Genomic DNA, 22,155 nt, shown 5'->3' with positions numbered 1-22,155 from the left:
AGCCAGGTCATTCTGTAGAGACCTTGGGGTGAAAACCTTTGAATACCTGAGGCCTCCTTTTAGCCCATTTAGACCTGGTGAAACCTCAATACAAAACCTTATACCATTCATGCCGGGATCCACCCGTCTACATCCTTTATTGTTTCAATAAGAATTTGAAGGTTTTCAGAAAACCTTGGGCTAGGTTTTAGAAGGTCTAAATGTGTAAAATACATTAACTATAACTAAATATTCCTTAAACATGTAAATAGTACCACTGTATTCCTCATCCTTATTATGAACCATTTGATCTAGGGGTAATGGACCCATAACGGACACCCGGGTATAAATGCAATAATTTATTAAGAAAATAATGATTTACAGATATATGGCATCATTAATAAAGTACAATCAACATGAAACATATACTATGGCGTCTTCTCTCGTGTATCATCAGATGTCCGGCTCCATGCCTCTCCTTGGAGGCCAGTTGGGTCAAAACACAGTTTACCACATTGTGACAGCTGTAGTGAGTCTACAGTCCACCTGCCTGCTGGCAATATAGCCTGGTTGTGATATGTAGATGTGATTGATACGTTTGTTTTTTTAAGTAATTCTATAATTACAATACAAAGTAATTGTATTTATTTTATGTATTACTATTGTATCAATTGTATTTTATATATTACTATGTTATTACTAATTTTATGTATAACTATATTACTAATTGTATTTATTTGATGGATTACTATGTTATTACTAATTTTACTTCATGCATTACAAATTGTATTTGTTTTATGTATTACTGTTATTACTAATTTTATTTTTATGCATTTATTTTATGTATTACTGTTATTACTAATTTTATGCATTACTTTATTGATAATTTAATTTATTTTATGTATTATTGTCTATATTAATTATATTTATTTTATCCATTACTAATTTTATTTTATTTTGTGTATTACTTATTTATTTTATTTATTTTATTTATTTTATTTATTTTATTTATTTTATTTATTTTATTTATTTTATTTAATTTATTTTATTTATTTTTTACTATTTTAATTTACTTTTATTTTAATTTATCTATTATTTATCTATTTTTTTATCGTTCGTTTTATCCATTTATTTATATTATTATCTAGTTATTTATATTGGTTTATTATTGTATTGTTTATTATTTTCAAAGAGCCCTGATTGATCACATCTACATATCACCACTACCAGTCAGGATCTGAGTGACTCAGAACCCTGGTGACCTCCAGATGGAGCCACACAGGAGACCAGCAACGTCCTGAAGAAAAGAAAGAAATGCTCATTACTACTTTGTTCATAAAACAATATTGATTGAAATATTTATTAACAGTTTGCAGAATTACAGTACATGTCAAGCACAAACTCAATACAAAGACTGTTAACTTTAAGTGGACGATCCAATTAAGCATTACACTTGTTTACAAGAGGGTCCAACATGTTCAATTAATCAAAACATTTAGAGACGTACAAATAAGACACTATGGGGAAGGGAGGGAAAATAAACTTATACAGTGAGGGGGAAAAAGGGAGTCAAGGGATTCACATGTCTTAATGACTGTTGGTAGGGCGTTCCACATTTTGGTGGCATACGAGTGAAAATAATTTAGTCCCTTGTTAGTGCCGAATCTGGGTTGTACATGGTTCGTTGCACTCCCTCTGGTGTTGTGGGTGTGGACTTCGTTAACATTAAGGAAGTATCTAGACAGGTACATGGGTATCTTGGTGGTGTATCGAATCTTGTGGACCAGACCCATTGCAAGATGCTGTACTCAGTCGTCGACCCTAAGCCATTCCAGCCTGTCAAAGTGGGCAGGAGTGAGGTAGGTTCGGGGGGTGAGGCCAAGTAGGAGCTTGACCAGTTTGTTTTGGGAAGTCTGGAGCCTAGTTTTAAGGGCCTTTGAGGTGCTGTGGTACCAGGAGGTGCATGCATAGTCAAAGAAACTTTGTACGAGGGCTCCCGTTAAGGTCTTCAAGGTGTTTTTGTTGAACAGTGAGGAGATCCTGTAAAGGAATCTTGTTCTTCGGTTGACTTTTTTGATTACGATGGTGGCCATTTTATCACCGGAAAGATTAGCCTCCAGGATGGAACCTAGGTAGGTAATTTCATCTTTACGTGTGATAACATTGTCACCAACTCTAACCAAGAAGCCATTTGCCTTGCTGAGATTACTATTAGATCCAAAGAGAATGGATTCAGTTTTTCCCAGGTGTAAGGATAGTTTGTTATCAGCGAGCCAGGTACAGATTCTACCGAATTCAGAGCTGAGGGCCTTTTCAACCTGCAGTTTGTTCCTGTCCGAGACTAGCAGTGCCGAGTCATCTGCGAACAGGAACAAGAACAAGTTGCAGTCACAAGCTGATGTCATGATCATAGTGTGTGTGTGTGTGTGTGTGTGTGTGTGTGTGTGTGTGTGTGTGTGTGTGTGTGTTGTATAGTTACCTTGCTGTGATGTAACTCCAAAGGTGATCAGAAATAGTTGCTCCATTGGCTAGAAACGTGCTCTTCACCGGCATGATGATCTTGTTCCTAAAAAAAGTCTGTAGTCAACCCTAACTGATTACAGAACATGATATAAAAACACAACTAGAAGGATTTAGGCCTGTCACAATTACCTAATCGCCAAGTAATACTTTTTTAGAGATAATAGTCATAATCGTCTCAATGTTGAAAATGTTCATATATTTTCAAACATTTTAAAGAAATAATGGAAGCAACCGATCTACAAGCTCTAAATGTGTCACTTTGTAATTTACTTATCTTTTTTAGTGTATAAAGTTATTGAATTATGCCATGTGCAGCTTTTTGTTTACAAAGCCTACAAAAGCCAAGGTTTTATTTAGAATGTTAGTATGACGACAATTAAAATCGGCCATTATAAAACCTTAAATTCTGACAGGCCTAAACGGGTTCCAGTGGCGTCTACCGAACCTTCCAGCTCCGTCCGAGCCTCCCAGCGACCCAGAAGTCCTCAGCGGAAACACCCGGGGAAAGCTTCGGATCTCGGGCATCGGCTGAGATCTCCATTCTAACAAAGAACGAAAGAGACACACCACAAATTAGCTTTGCTGTGTGTGCGCGTGTCCTGTCACAACATACACATGCACTTACAGTAACGTTTAAGAATAGGGATCGACCAATTATCGGCAACGGACGATTATTGGCTTTTTACGAAGCCTAAAAAAGCCCTAACCCTAAAGCGGTTCGTACCGTTGAGTTCCTCATAGGGATGTCAGTAACGGATAGTTTCCCAACCGGTTACCCGTTAGGATTAACCGGTTCATTAACGGATAGTGGTTGATTTCTTTCTTTTTTTAATAGGCTACCCCAAATGTAATATGCATGTATAGCAGGCTACATAATTAAAGTTGGTAGACGAATGGCATACATTTATTTATGCTCCTTTTATAAAAGACAAACAAAAAAGCAACATTTAACAATATAAATAAATTGTTGTAGGCTTCTGGCTTAATCATCAATAAACAACGCATCGCATCTGCATGATGCATGCATCTGCGCGTCTACAGTACAGAGGTCCGCCGGTTCTAGTCCAACAAAACATAAATAAATCCAGTCCAGATCCGAGCAACCTATACCTATAAAGCCACTGGACGCATGGGCTAAGCCTTTTTTTATTATTAACTCATCGATTGCGCAAAACGCTCTAAAGCGTTTTATTAATCTCGAGCGCCGTCTGCGCATCACGCTCTAAAGCGTTTTATTGGTGTTTTTACTGTATACTGTACATCAACTTCTCTGACGCCCGGACAACACATAATGTAACACCGATCATCTCCAGAAAGATCCGCTATGAGATCCGGGAGTTTAAAGCCCCCCACCTCCTGAAAAGAGGCCTGGTCTAACCACATTCCAGGCATGCCGTATCCATTACGACGTACTGGGGAGGCGGCATCGCCGTCCTGCACACGGCATAGACCAACGCAGATCAGGGGATCTAAAATGGAGCTACCCATTTTCTAGTGTGTGTGAAATTTGTGAATACACTCGATTACCCTTCCCCTCCTGTTTCTACATGGTTTCTCCCGAGGCATCTCTCCATCGCATTACAGTTTCTTCCCCCCCCCCCCACTCATTCACACAGATCCACTCGACACAGCCCTCTCTAATTCTTTCCAACGACAACTCACCGGTCTGCCGCCTCATTCTCGGAAATATAAACCCGTATATAAACCAAGAATAATCTCCAACGGTCGATCGCCATTTCACGCACACGGACAGGTATACGCGAAACGAATGACGTATTCTCGAAGGACCGCCATAGGAGAAGCAGTATACATCTGACCAACTGTCTTTTTTTCGCCGTCGCGTCAGCCATGTTTGGACAAAGAAGCAGTATACTAGGCTAGCAGATATCACACCGTGGAACCCCCCCCACACTGCGAGTTGCGATCGATCGTTTTGCAGTTTGCAATGCTACTCTCATTCTCGGAAAAAAGATTCTCGGCAGTTGATCACCATAATCGCCATAGCGCCTTCGCCAGCCAATTGCAGTGATAAGGCGTCTGGGACGTAATCGACCCGTTTGTAATGGATAACTAATACAATCCTAAGCTGCGGAAGCCATCGTGTTGTCTGTCATTTTGTCGAAATCACAGCCAGCCGGGCTACGCTTATCGCTCCTGTGGTTCATGTCCAGACATGTCGTGGAACCCCCCCCCCCCCACTGCGAGTTGAGTCGCTCCTGTGGTTCATGTCCAGACATGTCAACCTCTCAAGTCACTGTTATGCTATCAAACGATCTGTTGATTTTGTTTACTGAGACAATGATCACATATGTGCATAGAATCATCATCATCATGACGTTATCATGACAGGCAGATATAAACATAAATAAATTATCATATACATACTACACACTGAATGAAAGCCCTAAATGTCTAATTTTAGGAGGAAAACAAATAAAATACACATATCCCATATACTGTTTGTCAATACTAGACTATTGAATCCATTTCATTTATAAAATTCTCTTTTTCAGAGAGAACTTTAGCCCATTCTGACCTGAGATCAGATTCATACGAGGTTTCCACTGGACACACACTGGTCTGATTAGAGAAAGCATGGACCTATAGAACTATTATTCACAAAATAAGGCATATAGCGACATGTACATACTATATACCGTATGAAACAGAAGACTCTCTGCTTTCATAAGAAAAAAACTAATACTGTAATAATAATAAAAATCACACCCATGTGAAGTGAGCAGTGCAATGTTGTGAAGTGAGCAGTGCAACATTGCACTGCTCACTTCACAGGGGTGTGATTTTCATTATTATTACAGTAGAAGTATTTTTCTTATGAAAGCAGAGAGTCTTCTGTTTCATACGGTATATAGTATGTATAGGCCTTATTTTGTGAATATTTAGTTGTCAGTTCCTTGTCTTGTCTAAAATACTCTGAGGATTTCAGAAAATGCATGGACCTGAAGAACCATTATTCACAAAATAAGGCCTATAGCGACATGTACATACTATATACCGTATGAAACAGAAGACTCTCTGCTTTCATAAGAAAAATACTTCTACTGTAATAATAATAAAAATCACACCCATGTGAAGTGAGCAGTGCAATGTTGTGCAACATTGCACTGCTCACTTCACAGGGTTACAGCATTCAACAGCCAATTACTGACAAACTATACATGGGACCATGTGTATTTGTTTTCCTCCTAAAAGTAGACATTCAGGGCTTTCATTCAGTGTGTAGTATGTATATGATATTATTTGTGTTCATTTTTATATCTGTCTGTCAATGTCTGTCAACTTCAACCTTCCATATCTCTGCTGTTTTTTCAAAAGAGCAGCGTGCAGTGAAAAGCAGGTTTTAGAAAAAGGTCAATATCTCCAGAATGGAAGATGGTAGAATCATATTTTTTTTTTTTAATTGAAGTGGACTAGTTTGGCTTCCTTTTGATTTATGCAATGTGCGATGTGCTATAAGAGGCCCCTCGCTGTGGGCCCCTAAAAAGTTAAAAAGTCCAATGTTAATCGCTTAGCAGAAGCAATCCTGAGTAGAATTTCAACAGTTAGCAATCAATGTGTTAAGGAAGATCAGCATGCATGTCACCGTGTTCCGTTTGTTGACTTTTCGCTGACGAGAAAACCCTCAAACATCGATAGCACATGGCTAACTTTTGATAGCCGTAAGCCGTGCCAGTGTGGAGACGGATAGGAGGAGAAGGAGGAGGAAGCGGCAGCGGCGGCTGTAAACGTTCTCCCTCCAGGCCAAATGGCCAATAATGGATTTAATCATGTAGGTCTCTGCATTGATACGGTCGACATGTGTTCATCTCGTCTCGCTGTCACTCGCTTACATTTTGACTACCGCAAAGCTACCGTTGTAACTTGTAGCCAACTAGCCATTGAAGTACAACAGAGAACGGGGACATTGAGCCCGAGCGCTGTTCATGTAGCCTGGAGTGCGACAAGCTGGGCGGCGCAAATAGCAATTTTAGGCATGTGTGCAACATGACAACTGTTTTAAAGTATTGTACAGTGACAACTACAGTCTCTGTAATGTTTATGTTGTACTATTACTAAAAACGATCTAAAATAAAGGGATTTAAGATCAGAAGACGCATTTATTATTATGCAAATTAACCGTTAAAAGCTGATAAAAATATCCGGATGTTTCTTAACGGTCGGCTAACCGGTTAACCGGTTAACCCCTGACATCCCTAGTTCCTCACCAGGCAGGCCCAGGTCCGAAGTCCTCCAGCGTCTACCCAGATCTCCGTCCTCCGTCCTCCCATCCATCCATGGACAGACCTGCAGATCTCCATCTCTAGAGGCTCCAGCTGTGTCTACTATGATCTCCATCCTGAGAGAGAGAGAAAGAAACCATTAGCTCTACAAGCTCACAACATGTTGCAACACAGTGCGAGCTTGTAGATCTGCTATTTTTGCTGAACGCTCCCCCAGAATAGGGATGCTGGGGTTAAAGTAGTTACAAAAGTGTCATTAAGACTTTGATTAGCTTGGAAAGCTGACAGACATTCAACCACAGTGCCACTAGGAGGCATCAACACATGTACAGTCCTCAACATCTTTTGTAATTTGTATTCAAGTGCTTCTAAAAGCAGATGAGATATTGACTCTCAAACTATTGTGCGGAGTCATTTAGATTTACCATAAAATATTTAAAACATTTGGATTACTGTAAATGGCATTCTTCGTGCCATAACAGAACAAAAGCAGTTATCCATCCTCAGAAACAAGCAAGAACTGTTCCTACTCACAGCTCATCAGAGTCCTCTGAGGAAGCCCCCAGGGGGGGGGGGCTTTGGAACGGATCTCTGTCCAGGGAACATCAGCTCGTCTATCGATATCTCCATTCTAACAAAGAAAAAAAAAAACACACCAAATTAGCCTTTCCGTGTGTGTGTGTGTGTGTGTGTGTGTGTGTATGTGTGTGCGCCCCCTGTCCAGCAACGGCGTTCCAGCGACATCCACCGCGATCTTCATCCTAACAAAGAAAGATTGATTAGAGTGACCAAGAGCCAGATATATATTCTATCCTGTCACAACATATATACATCCTAGTACATCAAACTTTTATTTATAGAGAACATTTAAACAGAAGCTAAACATATCACTTACAGTAATAAACGTTTAAGTTAGGGTTCTTTTTGACAGGCCTAACAGGGTCTCTTACTTTGAGTCGTCTTCAGAGGAATGCAGATTCCTGGACAGCGGGAGACCTGCAGTACATCTGGAAGAAAGACATGGTTATCATCTATGAACGGCTGAAGAGCTTCGCACATCACTCCCTTGTTGTTGCTGCCAATAGTCTGTTAGGTTCTTAGCTTACTTCTTATTCTTGATGACAATTGTTTATGAATTTGATGTATTACTATGTGTTGTTGTTGCTTACTGTAAGTCACTCTGGATAAAGTATGTGATAACTGCCTAAATTGTTGAAATTCCTAGACGTGATCAATTAGGGTGTGCTCTTCGGTGATAGCAGTGGTGTCATTTGTATATTTTTACAGTCCCACTCCTCCCCATCATATCTTGCGGTGAAGCTGGACAGAACACTGTCCTTTAAACAACACCTGACAGCGTCAAGAGAAAGACCCCCACCTGTGCCGCACCGATACGGCGTCTAGCCGGTACCGAGGCTCTCCCATCCATCTATGGACAGACCTGCAGATCTCCATCTCTAGAGGCTCCAGCTGTGTCTATGATCTCCATCCTGAGAGAGAGAGAAAGAAACCATTAGCTCTACAAGCTCACAACACGTTGCAACGCAGTGCGAGCTTGTAGATCTGCTATTTTTGCTGAACGCTCCCCCAGAATAGGGATGCTGGGGTTTAAGTGGTTAACAAAAGTGTCATTAAGACTTTGATTAGCTTGGAAAGCTGACAGACATTCAACCACAGTGCCACTAGGAGGCATCATACTGCCATGCTATACTTCGTACCATAACAGTACAACAGATATCCATCCCAACAAGAAATATTCCTACTCACAGCAGAAGTCCTCCGGGAGGGAAGCTTTGAAACGGATCTCTGTCCTTCCACGACGTCTACCACGACCCATCCACCCTAAGGAAGAAAGAACGAAAGATTAATTAAAGTGACCAAGAGCCAGATATACGTACATTGCGTCCTTTCACATCATACACAAAATGTATAGAGAACATTTAAAACAGAAGCCGACCATAACACTCACAGTAATAGAAAAGTCTAAGTGGTTTCTTACTTTGAGCCGCCTTCAGAGCCCCCCATGCAGATTCATCCATGGACAGTGAGAGCCGCAGATATCCACCTGTAGGGGCTCCGGTTGAGCCTCTCAGCATCTGGAAGGAAGACATGGTGGTTATAGTCTATGAATGGCTGAAGAGCTTTGCACATCACTCACTTGTTGCTGCTGCCAATAGGAATTTGTGACGTCTGTGTGGCGACAATTGCGTTTTTTTTAATAATACATACAATTTATATAGCACTTTTCAAGGTACCCAAAGTTGCTTCACAAAACAGAAGTAAAAACTAATTTATTTGAAAATAAACTAGATTAAAAACTAGAAATGTTTGGCATGTTTGTGAAGCTTTTCGGTTCCACACCAGTAACTGCTGTTCAACAGCTACATCCACGACCTCCCTGCAACAACATCAATGTAGTATGGCTATGCAGACGACCAGAGTACTGTTCCCCAGTCTGGAGCTGTAGCTCTCATGTCAAGAAGCTGGATGCTGCCCTCAACACAGGATGGGCCACCCCAAACAAACTGCCTGCTCTCGCTGGGATCACTCCAACAGAGGTCAGACGAGAAGCAGCCACGCTGGCCCTCACCGGGAAGGCACAGCTGAGTGAATCCCAGCCATCTCCTCCACAAGGTCATCAGAGACACCACAGCACACGTGCCTCAAGTCACGGTGCCCTTTGCCACAACACACACACACACACACACACACACACCAAGTCACGGCACCCTTTGCCACAGCACACGTGCCTCAAGTCACGGTGCCCCTTTGCCAATACAGGCCCAAGAACTGCTCCACACAACACCAGCTGACACCTCCAAGGCATCCTGGGTGAAGGCAAGACAGAGGGACCAGTGGAATACATTGAGGACCCCAAATATGTTCTTTGCCAGCACCTCCCCTGCAAGGAGTGGACAACCCTCAAAGCAGAAGTGGGACATCTCGGACAGTGCCCACTGTTAATGCGAGGATCCACTACAGACTGTGGAACACGTAATGACCATTTGCCCCAAATACCGGCCACCGAATGGTGATCGTGGCTTAGGTGACCTAGACCTGACACAATGTACTGGCTTGTTCTATGGACATACGGCAGAAGATGTTTATGAAACGTATTTTTTGTAATTTCTTCATTTTTTTGGCACGTTTGTCAAACCTTTGTGGCATTTAATTTATGGAACTTGTGGATGTTTTTTTATTTATTGGTGAAGTTTTAGTGGCACTTTGAAATGTATTGACACATTTGATATATTTTTTTGTTAGGGATGTCCGATATTATCGGCCGATAAAGGCATTAAAAATTAATAACCCTAACCCTTAATTTTACTTTATTTTATTTTTTTACATTAAAAACATCTACAAGCTCACAATACAATAAGACACATGTGAGCTTGTAGATCTGCTATTTTCAAATGATTTTTATACATTTGAAAACTTGAGATGAGAGATTAGATCATTTTAGATGAGACATTTTGCATGAGTAATTATTAATAATTACTTTTGGTATTTTAAGTAAATTTTTATACCAAAACCTTTGTACTCGAGTACATGTTGAATTTACTTGTAACGGAGTATTTCTATATTGCAGTATTTATAGCCTACTTTTATTTAAGTAAAACATTTGAGTTATGTTTCCACCACTGGAAAAAGCCTATATATATATATACACATATATATATATATATATATCTGTTGATATCGGCAATTAGGAGTTTGACACGGACTGTCGGACATCCCTTGATTTGTGTGATTTTGTGCAGCTTTTAGTGAGTTTGTGGCATTTTGTTTACTTTAGTTTTTTTGTTTTGTGAAGGACCAAAGAGCACACCCAGTATGTATCACAAGGCTATTTCCACCAGTCAGGTGTACTTATATCTACATCTCATAAGCGGCCATGTACTAAACACTACAGATATCACAATTTGACTTTGGCAGCAGCAAGAAACGACTGATATGCAAAGCTCTTCAGCCATGCTTCTCTCTATACAAACACTCATAATGTCCACATGGACATCTTAGCAGCCAGGATGGGGTGGTCGGCCTGGAGGCCACTCAGAACCCTGGTGACCTTCACATGGACATCTTAGCAGCCAGGATGGGGTGGTCGGTCTGGAGGCCACTCAGACATGGGGACACAGGAGACCAGGGCATCTATGGTCATCTCCATCCACATCTAGAAAGAAAGAAAGACATCAGAAGCTGACCATATCACTCACAGTAATAGAAACATAAGACAAATATTCCTTAAGACATCTATAACTAAAATGTAAAAATAAACCTTCTGTAACATAACACGTTCAATATATTATTTCTTTCATAAATAGAGAATATTTTACTCCATAGGAACTGTTCCCGTTGCAGGTTGATGATGTCCATGTGTGGTCCAGCGCCATGGAATGCATAAAAAAGTATTTAAAATATTGCTTTGATGCTTATATTAATCTTAGGAAGTATTAAGCTGTTTTTTATTAGCATACGGTATGCATTCCATAGGGCTAGACCATATGGACATGACATAATCAACTTGCAACAGGAGCAGTGAAAGTGAAAGATTATTTATTTATGAAAGAAATAAAATAGTTTACATTTTAAGATTTGTTATAGAGGGTTAAGTATAATGTCTTAAGGCATAGGCCTATTTGTCTTTAACCAGGGATCCTTTAAAGAATATTTAAAAGTGCAATATCAAAATGTAACCCTATGCACAATAGTTTGTAGAGTCAATATCTTATCCACTTCTAGAAAGCAATTTAAAATACAAATTACAAGTAATGTCGAGTAGCCTACTTTTGGAAGTCACTTCACTGCCATGCCTACCACCCGTTTCGAATTGTCACAATGCAGGAGGCAGCAGCACTACCCATTAATTAAAAACAAGTACTTCCAAACAGAAAGTAGCTCAACGTCACTTACAACACGTCTACGGTGTATTTTTATGAAACAAATTTGCTTTGCAGATTGAGAGTAGGCTATAATTCAAGCTTGCCCTACAGCTGCAACGTTGGGGAGTTTAGCATTGTTTAATACAAGCAGATTGTAAATTCAATGTGGATCAATGGGCTGTCAATGGACGGCATGCATTACAACTCTAGATTCATCCCATTGCACTGGTGATGCCAATTAGTCATTTGACTCAGCTGTGTGGCGTCAGTGTGTCAACACAACTGAAAGGTTACTTTTTCCAACACATTTGGTTTAAATACCTTACATTTCACAGCAACCTTCTACATACAAACCAAACGAAATGATTAAATTCACACAACTCAAGAGGCTCACTGCCTAAATGTTCCACAGTTCAAACGATATCCTACCTTTCTCTCAAAACAAAAAAACAACTTAAAACAGTTCCTCTGTCAAACCACGCAATAAATCCACAAGCCCTTCTCAAAATGATAAATCCTTTACCAGTAGCAGGGACGGTTAGCACAGGGTTTAAATGGCTACAGCCAGGGGGTCCGCCGCTGGTCCGTCAGGGATGGTTTGTAATGTTAACCTGCTGACGTGAGTGGAAAAGGATTCATTCAACATGGTCGGTCCTCCTCCTGGCCGTGATAAGACGCCGACACAAATGCTTTCAATCATTCAATCAAAATGACGCGGGGCAGGTCACGTGCGGAGAACGACGCGATGTGATTGGCTGACGAGATGAGAGATGAGATTCAATTTATTGTCAATGTACAGTACAAGTACAGCACAGCGAAAAGTATTTTCGCATCTCACCAATAGTGCAAACATGTCAGCAAGGAGGATACATTAATTACAGTAGTAATGAACTGAGCAGTAGTCATTTAAATAAGTAATAAATAAGATAAGAGAGGAAGAAGAAAAACATGATCTGTCCATATTGCACGTAGCCCTTATTGCACGTGGCCCAGTGCTAAACTAAGGTCCAGAGACCATATTCCACAAGTCCAGTGGCCATATCGCATGAGTCCACATACTACATAGTGTTACAGACTAGGATGAGTCTGGGTTGGAGGGGGGGCTGGCACTGGGGGAGGGAAAGGAGTGGATGAGGAGTTTAGGTAGATGACAGTGGAGGGGAAGAAGCTGTTCCTAAGTCTGCTGGACTTGGAACCAAGGCTCCTAAAACAGGATGGATGAATGGAGTGACATACTATTCAAGTAGGGGCGGGGCCGTGGGCTGGGTTGTACCTGTGTGTACGTGTGTGCGTGACTGCGTGTGCGGCCTAGACTACTATTTAAATAGTTTTGAGGGGAAATAAATGTTATTTGTCCCAAAGTGACTGCTAGAGATTGCTATTGTTTTCATAAAGCATCATATTCATTATCACCCTTGCAAAGTTCTGAGTTCTGTTCTTATTCAACGGCCTTTGTCCCTCAAAGGAAAATAGGGTCTCTGACGCCCTCAAGTGGACAAAATCAGTAACAGCTCTATAACCATTTCCCCTGATGCCTTTTGTAGAGTTGATGAGGAAAGTTATATTTGAAAATAGGGTTAAAATAACTAGAGGCCTACAATATAACAGACCACATAATGTACCGTGAAAAAACTTAAATGGATAATAATTAACCCATGAATTATAGTTACATTATTTCATTCCTGAAGGTTAATTCATAGATTGAACCCATTGTAATTTAGGCTGCTTGTTGACACCAACAGAGAAAGAAGCATGTTATTATTTTCTTATGAACACCAGACTCTAGCTATCAAAAAAAGAGAATACAGAAGAAACATTTAATTCTTTAAAACTATGGATGGAGCTGAAAATATTCACCATTTCAGCAGCGCCAAGGAGCACTTTCTTGTTTACAGGTGGAGAGGAACTTTGATAAGTCTGTCAGGGACACCTATGGGTGTAGTGGTGAAATATTACACGTCACCACCAACCAGTTCATTCATTGAGCTGACTACAAGTTAAAAAAAGCATTACACTAATCTACTGACAATTAGTGGACAATAAAACACTGGATAAAACAAAGATACACAATAAAACATCAGCACTCGACTGTAGTAATAAGCACAGATCAAATAATTTAAGGGCACTATGAGTGTCGCAGGATTCCCACACATTTTTACCAATGCATTTCCAAAACATTTACAGGAATATGTAACAATAATTCAGTGCAATGATTGATTGATTGCTTTATTTTGTCATTCTTCCCAACTGTAGCAGCAGAAAAAAAACGAAATCACGTTTCTCCTAGTTAAAAAGACACTAGGAGAAACGTAATTTCGTTTTTGAGTCTAGCAACAATAACCCTATCTAACCCTAACCCTAAACCAAAGACAGGCAGTGTAGCAACAATAAAGCACAGAATATAAAACGGTATAATTCTATTCCAAATGTTGTGCCTAATCTTTGCTACACCACCACCTATCCTAGGACATAGGATCATAGATTCTACATTTGTATAATAATAATATAACATAATATTTGTTAACCATAAACATGTTTGGTTCACAAGCTGTAACAATGATACATTTCAGTTATAATGTGTGGTGTGTGGTGTGTTTCAATCTGGACGTCTTCCTGAGCTGTAGCAGACTTTAAGTCCACCAAAGTGCTAATGTTTAAGGTTAGCACTGAACGAGTACGACAATTATGGCCTAAAGTTTGGCTGAATGAGTGTGACGAGGCTCACTGCATCCTGCATCGTCACACTCATATGTGGTGAAATATGTGCTGCATGCTCCTATATAAAATGATTCAAATCATGCTCTGTGCTCAGGAAAATAAATAAAATAACCATGGTGGACTTAGACCCGTTTTGGACATTCAGCTGTCGCCGTTTTTCTGCTAGCCTGGAGAAAACCTGACTATCAATTCATGCTGGGCTGAGCTCTCATCTCTGGTTTGTTTGGCTCCACTCACTGCAATCATGTCCCACTCCATTACACCTTGAACAGGAGAGAGCAGAATATTAGTTAAGAACAGATAGAACATAGTAGATACTGAAATCACATATCATATTGGTCTGAAATAATGTTTTTTTCCTAATGGAAATAACTGGGTCGTATTATAATCAGGGACTAGACTATTTGACATTCAATGTTCTTTTTCCACAAATGAGTCTTGAAAAATGGGGGTCGTCTTAATCAGATGTACCTTCGACGCCAGCCTCTGTAGTTTAATAACACTGTACCTTTGACAGGCAACCTCTGTAGTTTAATAACACTGTACCTTCGACAGGCAGCCTCTGTAGTTTAACCCATTTTGCGCGGGAACCCCTTTTGGTGTTAGCATTACGTTATGCTTTAGCTATTGAAAAATAGCAGATCTACAAGCTCATAGCGCGCCACCGAGTGGCGCGCTACGAGCTTGTAGGTCTGCTATTTTAGAAAAATCGAAGAACGACTGACATAGAAACATAGCTTTTTCAGAAAACTGTCATTTTCAAACAGACATTTTTAGAATCTGATCTCAGGTCAGAATGGGTTAATAACACTGTACCTTCGACAGGCAGCCTCTGTAGTTTAATAACAATGTACCTTCGACAGGCAGCCTCTGTAGTTTATTAACACTGTACCTTCGACAGGCAGCCCCTGTAGTTTAATAACACTGTACCTTCGACAGGCAGCCTCTGTAGTTTAATAACACTGTACCTTCGACAGGCAGCCTCTGTTGTTTAATAACACTGTACCTTCGACAGGCAGCCTCTGTAGTTTAATAACACTGTACCTTCCACAGGCAGCCTCTGTAGACACTTTTAAAGCACAGCTCAAGACTCACTTCTACACTACACTGCTTTTAGTTGAACTTTTAAATTATTTGTTGTTATTCATGTCCTCAGTGTATTGCATTACTGCCATCATTTTCATGTCATGAAATATATAGGTGCTATACAAATAAAGTTTTATTACTAATATTATAGTAGTAGTAGTAATTAATAACTTTATTAATCCAACGTTTCGGCAAACATGATGCCTTCTTCATACCCTGAAGAAGGCATCCTGCTTGCAGAAACGTTGGATTAATAAAGTTTATAGCATCGTGACTACGAGCTGTGCGGCCTCTTTCCTTTCTTAATCAAAGATTACAGGATAATACCACTACACTGCAGCTGTTTGGTCTGTGAGTATCGTTCATTATGCCTCCTCTTAGTAAAAGGCTCATAGGATGCATAATGAACTATACTCACAGACCAAACAGCGGCAGTGTAGTGGCATTATCATATAATCTGCCATGACAACTCAGAGTTAAATGAATGTACCTTCTATGCGCCACACCTCTGGTTTCAGAACATCGATGGCCTCCAGCAGCTGCTTCTCTGCGCCACACCTCTGGTTTCAGAACATCGATGGCCTCCAGCAGCATCTGAAGAAGCACGGTGCACATACCGTTGTTAAACCCATGGAGACCTGAGAGCACATTAGACCAAAATAATGTCCTGAAAATCAATCCTGACGCTTTTCTGAAGAAAGAAAACGACCCCCATCTGAAAATATTGTCCACCAGAGGCAAATATTTGAGTTAAAAATGTTTGCTGTGAAAGAATATATATTCAAAGAAAACCTGACTATCAATTCATGCTGGGCTGAGCTCTCATCTCTGGTTTGTTTGGCTCCACTCACTGCAATCATGTCCCACTCCATTACACCTTGAACAGGAGAGAGCAGAATATTAGTTAAGAACAGATAGAACATAGTAGATACTGAAATCACATATCATATTGGTCTGAAATAATGTTTTTTTCCTAATGGAAATAACTGGGTCGTATTATAATCAGGGACTAGACTATTTGACATTCAATGTTCTTTTTCCACAAATAATGAGTCTTGAAAAATGGGGGTCGTCTTAATCAGATGTACCTTCGACGCCAGCCTCTGTAGTTTAATAAGACTGTACCTTTGACAGGCAACCTCTGTAGTTTAATAACACTGTACCTTCGACAGGCAGCCTCTGTAGTTTAATAACACTGTACCTTCGACAGGCAGCCTCTGTAGTTTAATAACAATGTACCTTCGACAGGCAGCCTCTGTAGTTTATTAACACTGTACCTTCGACAGGTAGCCCCTGTAGTTTAATAACACTGTACCTTCGACAGGCAGCCTCTGTAGTTTAATAACACTGTACCTTCGACAGGCAGCCTCTGTAGTTTAATAACACTGTACCTTCGACAGGCAGCCTCTGTAGTTTAATAACACTGTACCTTCCACAGGCAGCCTCTGTAGTTTAATAACACTGTACCTTCGACAGGCAGCCTCTGTAGTTTAATAACACTGTACCTTCGACAGGCAGCCTCTGTAGTTTAATAACACTGTACCTTCCACAGGCAGCCTCTGTAGACTCACTTCTACACTACACTGCTTTTAGTTGAACTTTTAAATTATTTGTTGTTATTCATGTCCTCAGTGTATTGCATTACTGCCATCATTTTCATGTCATGAAATATATAGGTGCTATACAAATAAAGTTTTATTACTAATATTATAGTAGTAGTAGTAATTAATAACTTTATTAATCCAACGTTTCGGCAAACATGATGCCTTCTTCATACCCTGAAGAAGGCATCCTGCTTGCAGAAACGTTGGATTAATAACGTTTATAGCATCGTGACTACGAGCTGTGCGGCCTCTTTCCTTTCTTAATCAAAGATTACAGGATAATACCACTACACTGCAGCTGTTTGGTCTGTGAGTATCGTTCATTATGCCTCCTCTTAGTAAAAGGCTCATAGGATGCATAATGAACTATACTCACAGACCAAACAGCGGCAGTGTAGTGGCATTATCATATAATCTGCCATGACAACTCAGAGTTAAATGAATGTACCTTCTATGCGCCACACCTCTGGTTTCAGAACATCGATGGCCTCCAGCAGCTGCTTCTCTGCGCCACACCTCTGGTTTCAGAACATCGATGGCCTCCAGCAGCATCTGAAGAAGCACGGTGCACATACCGTTGTTAAACCCATGGAGACCTGAGAGCACATTAGACCAAAATAATGTCCTGAAAATCAATCCTGACGCTTTTCTGAAGAAAGAAAACGACCCCCATCTGAAAATATTGTCCACCAGAGGCAAATATTTTAGTTAAAAATGTTTGCTGTGAAAGAATATATATTCAAAGATTTGTAACCATAGTTTCATGTTCGGGTCAATGACTTATTCCCCCTCATACAAATACTTAGGTTTTGTTTTTAATGAATCTATGAGTTTCTCTGAGGGAAGGAATGTATTGGCTGACTCAACAGGTAGAGCATTAGGTGCCATATTAAGTAAAATTAAATTTGCCCTGATTTAGGTTTTGATACATTTACCAAGCTTTATGACACCATGGTTTCTTCCATTTAGTTTTATGCAGCAGGTGTGAGGGGCTTTGAGGAGGCTACCGAATGTAAAATCATTCAGAGTAGAGCTTTGAGGTGTTTTCTCGGGGTGCATAAGTATACCACTAAGTATTATTAATTAATAATAAGTATTAAGTATACCACTAAGTTGGCCATTGAAGGTGACACAGGTTGGGAAAGCTGCCTGACAAGGCAGAGATGTGAAATGATCAGATTATGGAATCGCCTTATCCAACTGCCAGGAAAGGAGCATTACGAAAATTATATTTAATTGGAATAAAATATGTAATCATCCGTGGATAAGAGAGGTCTCCTCAATTTTCTCACTTTCTGATTTAAACATATACGTTTTAAATAACCTTCATTGTAACATTAATACAGTCAAATATAAACTGTCTAAGTTACATCAGCAGAAATGGAGGGTGGACATTGTGAAAAAAGCTAAATTAAGAAGTTATATTCAATTCAAAGAAGACTACATGACTGAACCTTAGGGCCGATTCATACTCTTATTTTAGAGCCGAATAAAAGTCGGTTCGGCGCTGTAGAGCCTACAATGTGACGTCATTTGAGGTTCGGGGGGGGGGACAGAGGTCCCTCTGTGCCCAGTTAAGATGTGGTGCTTTACCTCTGGCAGTTGAGGTTGGCAGATATACTGGCATTCCTGAGGAGCAGCGACTGTGTGCTCTTTGTGACCTGGGAGTTGTAGAGGATGAGTTTCATGTTGTATTCTATTGTCCACTATACCATGATTTAAGAAACTCTTTATTTGAAAGAATTCAGGATAAGTACCCAGATTTGTCTGAATGTTTTATGTTAAATTGGTTGTTCAGTAATGAAGTTTTTGTTTTAAGAAAATTCGTAGAGAAGGCATGGTCAGTTACGTTGGAGAACGATGTATCCATGAGTAACTGTCTATTTGTGTATATGTATCATTATGTATGTACAAATTTGTGAGTGTCTTGTAAGCCGAAATGACCAAAAGCACACTCAAAACCCACCTTTTCAAACAGGCTTTCCCTGCATAACCCCCCCCCCCCCCCCCACACACACACACACACACACACACACATAGTTTTTAACCTTTTAAATAGTTTTCTAATAAATATGTCTGTACTTCTTTCTGTAAAGCGACTTTGGGTACCCAGAAAAGCGCTATATAAATCGTATATATTATTATTATTATTATTAAGCCCGTGCGGGCTGGGCATCTTATGATGTAGGACACTTTAATAAAAACTCTATCTTCTATATATATCTATATGCAGTCTCTCTGCATTCCATGTATGTGACTGGCCAGGGGGAGGTAGTTTAGAGACCAGGATTACTGCATGTTTTTGGGGAGAACATGTCAGGGTATCTACCCTAGGGGACACGGGGAGAACATGTGAGGGTACCTACCCTAGGGGACACGGGGAGAACATGTGAGGGTACCTACTACCTACCCTAGGGGACACGGGGAGAACATGTGAGGGTACCTACTACCTACCCTAGGGGACACGGGGAGAACATGTGAGGGTACCTACCCTAGGGGACACGGGGAGAACATGTGAGGATACCCAGTAAACACTCCCCCTGCTAGACATTTTCATATTTACGGAATGTGCCATTTTTAAAGTTTTCAAAATGTATAAACAATAAACATCTCCTGTGTGTGTGTGTGTGTGTGTGTGTGTGTGTGTGTGTGTGTGTGTGTGTGTGTGCGTGCGTGTGTGTGTGTGTTGCGTGCGAGCGTGCATCTTACCTGTAGTGAGCAGGGCACTCTGATCCATCAGGTTCCTGACTTCCTGGGGCTCTTCAGGGGCCATGATGAAGACTGTATGTTCTCCCCGTGGCCCTTTCTGAAACCAGTCGCTTGACTTGAAGTGCTCTCGGGAGGTTCCCTCGTCAGGAAGTGCCCCTCCAGCTGAATCAAGTTCCCTTGATTAGGGTCCTGGGTATAAAAAACAGTTTGGAAATACACTCGCCCTCCTTGTGCAGAAACAGGAAACAGACACCATTCGTTGCCATGGTTACCATCATGCAATTGTGTTACCTGTTATTTTGTTTGTACAGTTATATTGCATTGCATCGTGTACGTTTGTGTGACATGTGGATTTCATTAATATGGAAAAAGGAAATACAGCGTGACTGTCAAAAATGACATGTCATATACATCCATGGTGTTTATAAATCATTGTTAAAAGTTGTTTTGTTTGTATGGTTTAATTTATAGCTTTTCACGGTGGGGTAAATAAAGAGCCCTTGTGAACATCAGTTAGAGCGTTGTCTATTCTGCATCAGATGAAGATTGTTTAGGAGGAGTTTATTTATCATTTATTTGTGGTGGTACTTACATTTGTAGGTGGCGGTTTCCATGCGGACAGAGAGCAGGGCTGCACAAGGCAATCGAGTCTAGATCGGCACAGACTCACTCTTGAGGGCTTTATAAGCCACTTCCACTCAAGGCTGCTTGGTTTCGGACGACACTTAATATGGCGCAGCCTCGCGTGAACGCGCATATCGAGGGCAAGTGTGTAGGGCGAGTGGCGAGGAGCTGGTTTCATCCAGGTCTATCAGCTTCACGTCCACCTGCATGCTAACAGACACACACAGACCAAACAGATCAGCTGTTATAGTAGTAGACCACAGCTGACTTTTAGCCTCTTTTTGGGAGAAATGACAGCTAATCAAGTCACTTTGTGTTGGCTTACGGCTCTGCTGGCAGGTAAATGAATCCCCTGGCAGCTAAATAAAACACTAAGGGTTGCCCACCTTCCCCTGGCAGCTAAATAAAACACTAAGGGTCGCCCACCTGCCTCTTGCAGCTAAATAAAACACTAAGGGTTGCCCACCTGCCCCTGGCAGCTAAATAAAACACTAAGGGTTGCCCACCTGCCCCTGGCAGCTAAATAAAACACTAAGGGTTGCCCACCTGCCCCTGGCAGCTAAATAAAACACTAAGGGTTGCCCACCTGCCCCTGGCAGCTAAATAAAACACTAAGGGTTGCCCACCTGCCCCTGGCAGGTAAATAAAACACTAAGGGTTGCCCACCTGCCCCTGGCAGCTAAATAAAACACTAAGGGTTGCCCACCTGCCCCTGGCACGTAAATACATAAGTGTAGTGTAGTGTAGTGTAGTGTAGTGTAGTGTAGTGTAGTGTAGTGTAGTGTAGTGTACAGTACAGTACAGTACAGTGTACGTACCAGACAGTGAGTATAAGTACTCTCAGAGTAGTGGTACATCAGAGACAGAACCAGACAGAGGATCAGTCCAGTCAGAGCCAACAGAACCGTCCCTACGGCCAGGTGGGGAAACGGGACCCTGATGAGAGGACGGTCCCTCTCCAGCCCGATGTACCCCGCGTGTACCATCCTGGAGTACACACATATACACATGTATTTATACACATACAGTATATGTGTACAGTATAAATACTTCACTAAGATACCCATGTACCTGTCCAAATACTTCACTAAGATACCCATGTACCTGTCTAAATACTTCACTAAGATACCCATGTACCTGTCTAGATACTTCACTAAGATACCCATGTACCTGTCTAGATACTTCACTAAGATACCCATGTACCTGTCTAAATACTTCACTAAGATACCCATGTACCTGTCTAAATACTTCACTAAGATACCCATGTACCTGTCCAAATACTTCACTAAGATACCCATGTACCTGTCTAAATACTTCACTAAGATACCCATGTACCTGTCTAAATACTTCACTAAGATACCCATGTACCTGTCTAAATACTTCACTAAGATACCCATGTACCTGTCTAAATACTTCACTAAGATACCCATGTACCTGTCTACATACTTCACTAAGATACCCATGTACCTGTCTAGATACTTCACTAAGATACCCATGTACCTGTCTAAATACTTCACTAAGATACCCATGTACCTGTCTAAATACTTCACTAAGATCAATATGTCAGTTTGTCACATTCAATAGATCCTGTGATCTTTTCAGATGAAACAACAATTTAATTGAACATGGTGGACCCTCTTGTAAACAAGTGTAATACTTAATGGTGTCGTCCAGTCATATAGTAACGGTCTTTGTATTGAGTTGTGCTTGAAATGTACTGTAATTCTGCAAACTGTTAACAAATACTTGTTAATAAGTGCTCTTACCTTCAACCTTCACAACTGCAGC

At 40.7% G+C, this 22,155-nt stretch overlaps 1 protein-coding gene across 2 annotated transcripts in view; it reads right to left on the bottom strand.

Annotated features, from left to right (window-relative positions):
- Positions 1-1,169: 1,169 nt before the first annotated feature.
- The window catches only part of LOC310853689 (uncharacterized protein), a 71,728-nt gene continuing 50,742 nt past the window's right edge, over positions 1,170-22,155 (bottom strand). For both annotated transcript variants that reach the window (XM_083758085.1, XM_083758086.1), the window contains exons 4-6: positions 2,948-3,044; positions 2,459-2,545; positions 1,170-1,276 (exon numbers count right to left, since the gene is read on the bottom strand). In XM_083758085.1, the coding sequence (XP_083614211.1) occupies positions 1,210-1,276; positions 2,459-2,545; positions 2,948-3,044 (251 nt within the window). In that variant the 3' untranslated portion in view covers positions 1,170-1,209. The remainder of the gene's footprint in view (positions 1,277-2,458; positions 2,546-2,947; positions 3,045-22,155) is intronic.

The sequence above is a fragment of the Protomyctophum parallelum genome (assembly GCF_964188405.1).
Source record: "Protomyctophum parallelum genome assembly, chromosome: 22".
In the NCBI taxonomy this organism is placed as follows: domain Eukaryota; kingdom Metazoa; phylum Chordata; class Actinopteri; order Myctophiformes; family Myctophidae; genus Protomyctophum; species Protomyctophum parallelum.
Note: the sequence above shows the minus strand (reverse complement) of the source record. Positions and strands in the feature narration are given on the sequence as shown.